At 29.2% G+C, this 11,471-nt stretch overlaps 1 protein-coding gene across 2 annotated transcripts; it reads right to left on the bottom strand.

Moving 5' to 3' along the window:
- Positions 1-838: 838 nt before the first annotated feature.
- LOC110645968 (beta-fructofuranosidase, insoluble isoenzyme 1) lies at positions 839-5,264 on the bottom strand. Of its 2 annotated transcripts, none has more exons than XM_058143654.1 (5): positions 4,972-5,264; positions 1,958-2,811; positions 1,715-1,873; positions 1,353-1,597; positions 839-1,265 (listed from the first exon to the last, which is right to left on the bottom strand). In XM_058143654.1, the coding sequence occupies exons 1-5, from the start codon at positions 5,141-5,143 to the stop codon at positions 980-982; spliced, it is 1,716 nt and encodes a 571-aa protein (XP_057999637.1). In that variant the 5' UTR covers positions 5,144-5,264; the 3' UTR covers positions 839-979. The 2 variants fall into 2 exon arrangements, with proteins under 2 accessions (XP_057999637.1, XP_057999638.1); XM_058143655.1 differs by lacking the exon at positions 4,972-5,264 and adding an exon at positions 2,898-3,038.
- Positions 5,265-11,471: the final 6,207 nt, after the last annotated feature.

The raw sequence follows: 11,471 nt of genomic DNA, 5'->3' as shown, positions 1-11,471 counted from the left end.
TCTAGATAAATAATTAAAATCATTCATCAATTATAATATTAATATTTAAATATCTTATATCGTTGAAAAATACTATTATATTCTTACTGCACTTTTTTATTGAAAAAAAAAAAAATCATTCGTATAAATGCTTAGGTTTTAAACATGTAGAGTTGGGTAGGGCAAAAAAATTATGCTTGCAGAAATTAATGGACTTGAGCTTTTTATTTTGTGTCAAGTTTGGTATGGCCTTAATTATATATTATTTATTTATATATAATAAATAAATAATTTTATATTTTAATATCTATTTAAATATAATAATATCATGCTATAAATAATATAAAATATTACATAATATAAATTTTTATTTAATATAATTATCTAAATAAAAATTTTGTATTAAAAATTAAATTAATAAAATATTCAAGCCGGTCTAACGCAGTTTGAGCATTTCCTAAGGGTGGGTTTGAGCTCAGGGTTTTGAGCCCATCTTTAGATTGAGCTCGGAACCTTAGAATTTTGATTTTTACCAAGCACCTTTATTTACACAATGATAGAAGGTTAAAAAAATTAAGAGTTAAATATTACCTTTATAAATTTTAATCTTTAAAAAGTGTAATTATTAACTTGACTCTAAAATTAACATTTAATCTTTCAAGAAGGCATAAATATTAATGAGGTGAAAAGTTAATCTATTCTTTTTTAAATATCTAAACGTCGAATAAAAGTCATAGGAGTAATAATTACTTCTTTGTTAATCTCGTACTTAATCTCGTATCAAACACCCCCTTAGAGTATAAGTATAAATGAGTCATTGCTTGAGGTTTAACAACTAATTTACTTACAAACAACTCACTTTTGCACTAAATATAGCTCTCTTTGCAAGTTTCATTATTAGATGTTACAAGTACTAAAATTATCAAACAAAGTCTATGTGTAAAACCATAACATGAGGATGCTTATTATTCATTTTTATCCTTAGCTCAACTTCAACTCCTCAGTTCTTTATGGGTATATTCATTACAGGATTCTTCATGCTCCAAGCATTGAGTTTCTTCACTGTGATAGTCTCAGACCCATTATTGAATACAAACAAGTGAGCCTTATCAAATATAGCCAAAGTAGGATAAACCCTAGATGTGATCACTGTTTTGCCTCCTGCTCCAAAGCTTGTTACCACTGAGTTATCAATCAAACTCCTAAGCGAAAGTTTCTTATTTGTTAAATCCACATTAACAAACCCAGCAAAAGATGGTTTATATAGTCCACTCCCCAAGGAAGAGCTGTAAAATTAGAAGAGCAAAATGTGTCAAAACTAGGTTAAATGATAACGGAGAGGTATATGTGTAGTATTGAGTTAAAGAAGAAACCTTCTTGCATCAGAGCATAGGAGAACCACGTGCTTGTTTGGTGCTTTGAAAATTCTAAAGAAAACAGGAGTAAATTCTTCAAGTTTTCCTGAGGCTAATGTTAAGAGCCCAAATGGCCCTAGACCACCCTGAGCTTTGGATCCCCTTTGGGCACAAACGTCTTGTGCATCAATGTTAGCCCATTTAGGATAAAATGGTTCAGCTTTGTTAAGGCTTGGGAATGAGAAGGTAACATCAACATCAGCCTGTTAATACAAGAATAATGACAAATTATTTGAACTTCCGCTTCATTAGTATTTAATATCATGCAAAACGCTAGAGATTTAAATTTTAATATCTTTTTTTTTTCTCAATTTTCAAACCTGGGCAGCAGTGATGCCTTTGACTTCAACGTGTTCTCCCTTTTTGAGCTTTTGATTGCTCAATTGAACCCTTTGCCCTCTTAAAGTTTCCAATTCTTCAACAGGCCATTGTACCACTTGTCTTCCACTTGGGTCTAGCCACATCTTCCGTGGAATGGTCTAACATGTCGCGAAAGAAAGAATTAGTTTGGTGGTGTGGAGCCTAGAAAGAGTGAATAGCCAAAATAAACCTCAAGTAATTACCTGGATACCAGCCCATCCTTTTTCCTTATCATCCTTTGCAGAATCAGACTCATTAGCCCAACCCCACAAAATCCTCCGACTCTTGCTTGGGTCAAAGAAAGTCTTAGAAGCATAAAAGTTCCCGTAATCAAATCTAAGCCCAGCCCACCCATCAACAGAAGTATTATCAGGAATGTATCTATCCTCCTCCTTATCATATGTACCAACAGTGTAGTACTCATATCTTGTAATGTCCAAGCTAACCTTGAATACATGCTTCACATTTTGCCCAACAACTGAAGGATCCAACCCGTATGCGCCGGATAATGAAGCCGGGAAGAAATCCGGACATTCCCACATGCCTGTTTTCGGAGCCGAGTGAAGAGGGTGTTTGGCCTTAACCCATTGCTTAAAATCCTTACTCCTATACATATATGCAATGCCTCTATGCTCTCTCTTACTCCCAACCAAAATCCTCCAATGCCCATCAACCCACCAGGCAGTAGTTGGGTCACGGAATGCACTGGCATTCACACTGGTATCTGGATCCACAATCGGATTATCATTGGGTGTGACCCACTCGCGGAGATATGGATCGGATAAGTTTTTGGGTATTGCATAGTTTTGGATCTGACGTTGTTTTTGGTCAACTCCAGTGTACAGGATTACAGGCTTGTTTCCTGGAAGAACAGTTGCTGAACCAGACCAACATCCATTTATATCGAACCATTTTGATGGGTAAATTGCATGGTCAAGAGCTTCCCAATTGATCAAATCCTTTGATACAGAATGAGCCCAAACTATGTTTCCCCACACTGCACCTTTGGGGTTGTATTGGTAGAACAGATGGTATAGCCCATTGTAGTACATAGGCCCTGAAATTTTATATATCATATTACAAGAAATGTAAAAATGCAAAAGATTTTCCAGGTTCATGTTTTGAAAAGACTAGAATACTCACCATTTGGATCTATTGCAGTGAAAATTTTCCCAGTGAAATTTAAGCAGCAAAAGCATTACGTAAACCACAAAAATAAAAAGAAAAGTTAGCTGTAATTAATTAAGGAAGATTAATACATTAATTTATTAATATAATGACAAGAAAACATAATAATAAATATTGAAAAATAGAAGAAGAACCAAAACTAAGACGAAATGTAGACAGAGATAGAGAAGCATGCAAGTGGCCTAAGCAATAGAGTGCTCTCAAAGTGGATCACTATGGACCACCATATAAAATGGGCAAGCTTGCAAATTAGAACATGTGGTTCTTGTAAAGGTCGATTGGCCTTGAGGAGAAAGGAGAAGATTCTGGCAAGGATACTACTGTAGAGTTCCAAAACTTAGGTATTCACCTTTCGGTGCCCACTAGAGCTTTGTGCTTATTCATTGCATCAAAAGGTCCTTTGCATTTCTGGTCCCTTTTAAATCTCACCAGCCTCGTACTATCTATGGCCAAGGTTAGGTTTTTCTTTTTCTTTTTATTTTTTTTTTTTCATAAGAGTCTGTTGCAAAACAAGTGTTCATTTAAATATCAGTTCTAATCAACTTTAAACTATTAAAGGCCAATCGATATGTTAGAAGCTATTTTTTTTAAAGCAAAATACAGGTATCTGAATTTAAGCCTAACTCTACTCACTTGCAGGAGACCCATTATAAAACTCAAGTGCTTCTGGTAAAAATTTTCTCTGTTAATAAGGATCAAGAACTCAATCTTACTTAAGATATAGAATTTTTTATTAATAATTGTTAAAAGTTATATTTTAATATACTCTAATCAATACATTTTAAATGAGTATTTAAAAAAAATAAAAATTATAATATTAATGTTAAATAGACTTCAAACTCTTTATTATCATGGACTCTTTTTCTATTCCTATTAATTTAATGGATCAAAGACTAAAAAATCAACTTTTTTAGGACAGATCATAAATCCTTTTTAGCCCAAGAAGACAAGATAAGCCGAAGTTCATGGATGCCTGAAAGCATCAAAGCCATTGTCAAATTAGTTTAGTGTTTCATGACAAAATTTTTGTTGAGAATTTTTTTAATTATATTAATTAAAAATATTAAAAATTAAATATAAAATATTAAAACAATAAAAATATGTTTAAATTATTTTTTTATAATTAAAAATAAAATAAAATTTTTCAATATCAAATCAGAAATTATTCCATTAAGAATCGAAATCCTTACTGCTCTTTTTCATAAGTAATTATATGATAAATCCGTAATTCTATATAGACAATAATAAATTTAAATAAATATTTAAAATAATTAAATAATTATTATTTTTAATTATTATTAAATAATTATTACTTAATAAAGCTCATTTATATATACTTATCTTGACCTGTCATTTGTAATTCCTCTTTTCCCAGTCTTTATAGAGCATGAAAAGTAGTACAAAGAAAAGCCAACTTTTCTTTTTCCTTGTAAGAAAAGGAGTATTAATAAATAAATCCACTTAAAACAAATTGATAATTCTTCCAAAGGGAAGCTATAACCTCAAGTCTTCCATGGGACCCAAGAATTTAAGTTTGGCAACTCCAAGACTACTGCAATATGCAGGGAATAAAAATGATGACATGGGTGGTGAGTCAACACTTATAAAAATTGGGAATTTGTCCATATATCCACTTGGCAATTAAAACTTAATATTGCTTGTCATTTGGGTGGGTTTGTGCAGTGGTGGCAATAACTCCCATGGGAGGGCTTTTATTCTCCGGTCATAAAAATTTTGTCCGTTACACCACCAAGATTATTTTTACTTGTATAAATTAATATATACTTTCAATAATGAAAATAGTTTCAGTGTCTCTAATACTAGGATAGGGCTACAGGATCTCAGAGCCACTAAATATACAGTTCAGAAGAGGAAGGATTAGAGGGGAAAATAATATTTTTCAACGCATCACATCATGCAAATTAAGCAAAAACCATTAAAGAAAAGCAAAGCAACAAACACAGAAATTAGAAAAGCACTGTTGTATAACCATAATTCAATGAAGAGAAGAATATGTAAATATATATACCGTTGATCCAGTGCATGGGAGGCTGGAAGTGATAGCCAGTTCTGTGTACTCGATTCACCTTAACAGCTTTGAGGTTCTGATACTGAGGGTAAATCCTGTGAGATCCCTCTACTCCATTTTTGAAGAAAACCAAGAGAAAAGCGATTACTGCAAGAAACTTCGTCCCAGCCATGAGCGCAAGAGGGATGAAACTACCAACAACAAAAAGGAAAAGAGAACAACCCTAATCTTTATTTTTCTAAACTTGTTTGATCTGCTGGGATAATGAGAGAGGTAGGAATGAGATTTTGGGGAAGGAGGAGGATGTATTTATAATGGCAGTGTGTGGGAGATTGAGAATAATAAGATTTCTTTTTTTAAGGAAAATAATAAGGTTTATTTCTTGGGAGCTTTTTGATAGATTTCCAATATGTAATGCAGTAAAAAAATTTTATATCTTTTGTGAGCGAGTTTAAATGAATTCAATAAAAAAAAAAAAGTTATTTGATAATGGAGAGTGCTGTATTGATCAATAATAAGTCATTCTATTATAATATTGTCCATATACAAATTAAGCTGAGTCCTTTACTAATTCTGATTAGAAATTCAGTATTTTTAGTATAATTTACCAATACTAATTTTTTAATAATAATATTGGATCAATATATTAAAAATATAATATTTAGACTCTATTTTAAAAATATATATATATATATATATATATATATATATATATATATATATATTTTTTTTTAACATTTTAGACACTCTAGAAAATAAATCAATAAAAAATAGATATTATATATATGTGTAAAAGTGTCATCTTGTAATATAAAACTATATAAACTTTAATTTAATGAACATAAAAGTCCCTCTTACCTATGATGATAACCAATTTCTTAATTATTGTGATGAAGAATCAAGAATTTTAAAATTTTTAAAAATTTTATTTAAATACCATTGAACAAAAATAAAATTTTCTCCTCATGCGCTTCTCTCATTAATAGGGTAAATTTAATAATTTCTTGTAAAATATTTTAGATTTTGATTTTTGACTAGTGAATTTTGATTAGGTTTTGATTCAATGTTAGTGTGATTTTTGGTACACACAATGGAATGCTGAATACAAATTATCTCTGATGAGGAATTTGGATATATCTATGGAAAATTCAAAGAAATTGAATTCCTCAAAATAGAAAGGAATCAAGCAGAAGTCAGATCTCAACCTTCTTAAGAGCCTTGAGCTAAGCAGCCGCATTGAGTTTACTGGATTTTACCTGAATTTTTTGTGACTTTGGTTATAAATTATGTGACTGTGATTTTGGTCATAATTTTTGGTTGAGTTACTTCTTGTTAATTTTGCTTGGATATATATATATATATATATATATATATATATATATATATATATATATATATATATTTGTAATTTTTGTGATGTTAGGTAAAGCATGTGAGAAAATGGAGAGCAAATGATGGGAAAATAAAAGAGAAATGAGAAGAGAACGTGTGGAAAAAATTTTATTTTTATTTTAGGATATTTAAGTAATTTTATTTTTTATATTTAGAATTTTTGACACATTATTATAATGACAAAAGAACTTATTATCATGAATAAGAATGACTTTTTTTTTAATCATCAAATTAATGTTCATATGTTTTATATTATAAATTGAAATTTAGAAATCGTATTGTTACTTAGATTTATATTTCAAGTTGAGTCCCACCTCCTTTGAATTATATAATATATATTTATAAATAATAAATAAATAATATTTTAATTTATATATTTGTTTAAATATATAATAAAAATATTACATAATTGCAATTTTATTTATATATTTTAAATAATTATATTAAATAAAAAATTAATTTAAAAATAAATTATTAAAAAATAGACTCAACCTTACCTAGTCCCAGCATTTACTTGGTTAGGGTTTTGGGCCCACCTTCTGATCGGGCCGGGACATCAGACGTTGACGTTTACCAAGGTCATGTATGTTAACTAGCGTTATGCACGGTTTTTCAGAAATTTAAACTGAATGGAAGCTAAAAAAGAATTATTACTATTGAAATCGAAGTTATTTTATTATTTTAGTTTGATTTTAATTTTTTTTATTAATAATTAAATTAAAATTAAATTAAAATCATACTAAAATTGAGTCAAATTAAATTAAAGAATTAATTTTATATATATATATTTTTTTATATATATATTTTAGATATATTACATAATTTTAATAAAATTATATATATTATATGTAATTAAGATGACTATATATATAACTTAATTTGTTATTAATTATAAATATATATATGTAACCCAATATTAATTTTATTATTTTTAATTATAAATACATTAAATCACTTTATAATCATTAATTATCTTATTAAATTATCTTTTCATCATGTAGTATACTTTTTTGTTAAAAATTATATAATTGAAAAATATGTATAACATAATAGAATATATTTATTAAGATATAAGTTATGAAGTGACTTAATTTATGTATATGTTATTTCAAGAAATTAAATTATGACCTACTCAAAATGTCAGTGATGCGATCTGAATAAAATATTTTCTGAGATATGTGGTCATAGTGAAGAGTATGAGCTAAAATAATATTTAAGAGTTAATGTTAATAATTGAATTCACTAAGTTTAAGATTATACTAGTTATTTTATTTTTAATTTGAAAAAGTTTTAATTATAGTTTACAAAATTTTTATAAACAACATTTACTATATTAAAGTTAAATTTATTTTTAATACTTACTAAAATTTAAATTAATAGAAATTATATATTGTCCAACAAAATTTTAACTTTAAATAGTTGAATGAAAATATAATAAAGAATTTCTCTAAAGCTAAAAATTACATAGTTTTATACTCTTTATTTAGATTATATTAATCCTATCTCATATTATATTTGCTGATTTGTTGTTATTTTATAATTTAAATGGAAATATTATATGATCTATTATGTGTAGGATAGAGTACTTACCGTCATACAAAAAATTTAAAACTTTTAATAAAAGCGTAACTCCCAAAGAAATTTGAGTAGATGCTGGCCCACTGTGTTATCCCCACTCAATGTCAACAATCCATCTCTAGCACTTGCTAGGGATTTAAATCCATTACCTTGGCTATAATACCAATTATAAGATCGAGTACTTACTACTATGTCAAAAGCTTAAACTTTTAGCAAAGGCACAACTCTAACCTCTTATAGCGTATTAGCCTAAGCGCCATAGGTCAAAGATACCTGGGCAGAATACTGGCCCACTGAACTATTCCCACTCAATGCCAATATTATGGATATTTTGTGTTATCTTGTATTTTTATGTAAGAATTGTTAGTTTAATTTTGGTATGTCTTTTGAGTAAGTTATTATGTTTATATTACTTTATTGATATTTTATTTTAATATTATTGCTATTATTTTTATTGATATTTTGATGTTAGAAATATATAATTATTTTTGTTCTTTTAAAAGGAATATAATAATACTGCAATTTTAAGTGCAGTAACCGATAACTAAATCGAATCAGAACAAAAACTGAAATCCAAAATAGAACCGAAGCTAGAATCGAACCAAAAACCAAAAGTACTTAGAACTGAATTGGAATTGAAACCGAAATTTAGTTCATCTTTTGGTTCCAAAAAATGAAAAAACTAAAGTATAGTTCTGATTCTGGTTCTTACAAAGAACAGAACTTGTCACACCTTACCCCTCTGTAAGGCATAACATGATCTCGTAGTATACTTAATGAATTACCGACTCCGCCTACCGATAACCCATTAAATATACTACAAGAGATTTTAAAATAATTTTCTTACTTTTTGATAGTGGTGAGCTTTTCTAGCAGGTATTAAAAACATTTAATTGAAGTTTAAAAACAATTTAAAATTTTTGTCTGTTTTTATTTTTCAGCAAATTTTAAAAAATTTCGGCAGAGTGCCGACTGTATTTGAGAAAACCGAAAAATTTTACCTGTAGAAAACACTTCCAATATAACACTTCATCAAATCACAACCACCATTTCAACTCAAATCAATACAAATTAGCTCAACTCCCATAATTCAAATCAAAATTTCACAACTCAAGAATTTCAATTTAAATATTTCCGAAAATAGAGATAATTAGTTTCATACACATTGCATTAAAGAAAAATTAATTTACATTTATCAGTCCAAAATTTACATCAGAAAATTCAAAATAATATTATTACAAAATTTGTACAACTACTCATGACCAATTTACAAATGTACATATAGTTAAATATATCAAAATAAACATGTACAATCAGGGTATAAGATTATACCCGACAAAAAGTCCAGAAATAGCTCTGAAATCATCAAGACTTACTCTGTTTACTCTACTAGTCTCTGCTCATGACAATGAAAAGTTTTACGAGTACAATGACTCAGTGGTGCACAACATAACAGAAATACAATTTTATGTGAAAATCAAATCACATTTATTCAATTATGGTACTGAAAGGAAAAGCAGATACAAAACACAATTTTATACTTTTAGTCAAATATTCTCATTTCGGAAGTCACAAAATAATTTCATAAAAACACACAGTTATATCATGCCATCAATACAAAGTTCATCTCAATAGCCAGAGGCTTATTAGGAATCTCAAGGCTAGCTAGCTCAATCTATGGGTATCCATTCAATTTCTTCCTCTATTGGCATACACCTCAATACTTCAGCCAAAGAGAGAATTCAAAATTTAAAACTAATTCCTCCCACTAAGCATGCTAGTGAGACATTCAGATATATGGTCATGACACTGTGGTTTCAAAACTATCTTAATATTTTACTAAATATTTATTGACAATTCAAACATATACAATTAAATTTCCAACAATTTAAGTCAAAAGCATAATATTCATTTCATTCACAAAAAAATAAATCACAATTTATTCATCAAAATAAATTGTCAAGAGAATTTACAGAAAAATTTTATGTTGTGCACAAACCTTGTGTGAGTCGCCTATAGACCTTGACTCGATGTCTCGGGTTCTTTCTCGATATTCTTTTCAACTGAAACACACAATTTTATAGTGTTTCAGTATCATAACGTCTAATAAATTCAACAATAATTTCACAATTACTTATTTCTAACCCTAAGATGCTTAAATTGACGTTCTTAAAAATTTGTATTTCGGGGTTACTATTTATGTCAAAATGTTGACTTTTTTATACTTAATAGGTATGGGAATTTCAATTATACCCACATACCACATTTTAGGGGCCTAACTTATTGGTTTTGATTGTTTCTTCAAATTTTAAGTCTCCTAAGCACAATTTCAAATTTTCAGTTTTGATGTCATATTTTGCACTGTTCCATTGGTTATGTTGCTGTAGAAATTTGATAAAGTATTCTTCATAAAAGTTGTTTCTTATTATCTTATCTTTAATTTCCTTTTTGAATCACTCCATTTGGAGTTTTGTAGCCCAAGTTATGGCCATTTGAACATGGATGGCTGGATTGGTCTAACCCAGATTTCTGGGCACCTAATTTGGTTATGGCAGTTTTGGATCTCTAATTTTGGGTGGCAAAATGACTTAGTTATGGGCAAAATTTGGATTGGTGTTCTTCATGAAAGTTGTAGTGCTCTGTCATACCTTTCCAATGCCATAAAAATCAAGTCATTTGGACCTTTATAGCATAAGTTATGGCTAAATGAATAAACACTGTTCATTTGGTCATTTTGGTATAGTGGCAGTGCACTACACCCGAGTTTGACCTAATTGTTCACTATGTTAAAGTCACTTTCTGGGCATGGTTCCTAAATGAAAAATGTGTCATTATGTGTCTATTTTCATTCCCAAATGGCTTCACACCAATTGGGTTGGTAAATTTTTAGTTTTAATCCTTGAAAGAGACCTAGTTCAAGCTGCCAGAATAGTGACCCTAACCAATCCAAATTGCACTTAGTTTCTACCAATTCAAACATACCACAAATGGTCCCAATTGACCATTTCTCACTTCTATTAGGGTCATTTGCACCAATTGACCATTTCCTCAATTTTTCCCAAATTTTCAAGAGGGTTAAAAACCCTAATTACACAATTTTGAAATCTAATGCAATTAAAGTCATTATTCAACATCTACCCATATATTTCAACTAAACTATGCTTTTTAATTCATCAAAATCATGCAATCTCTACTCCCTCAAGGCTTGGCTGAAATTCACAATTGGTCCTCCATATTTGATTTGTTTTATTTTATACAATTCTAACTTAAGGGAAGTGCCTAAGCATGATCATGAGAAAGAGTTAAAGAATTCTTACCAACCTCTTGTAGCTTTTCAAATCTTCACTTTTCTACTTCGCTTTTTAAATTCTTCCTTCACCAATCTTCTTACCAAGGTCAAATTTCAAGTTTTAATTAGGAGAACTAAGGGTTTTAGGGCTAGTTTAGAGGGTTACTCAAGCTCAAGATTGAGCTTTAATGGAGTTTGGGAGTGAGAGAGGAAAGAGATGAGAGAGATAAGAGAGGTGTGT

The sequence above is a fragment of the Hevea brasiliensis genome, chromosome 3 (assembly GCF_030052815.1).
Source record: "Hevea brasiliensis isolate MT/VB/25A 57/8 chromosome 3, ASM3005281v1, whole genome shotgun sequence".
NCBI classification, from domain to species: Eukaryota; Viridiplantae; Streptophyta; class Magnoliopsida; order Malpighiales; family Euphorbiaceae; genus Hevea; species Hevea brasiliensis.
This window is presented reverse-complemented; position numbering and strand designations above follow the sequence as displayed.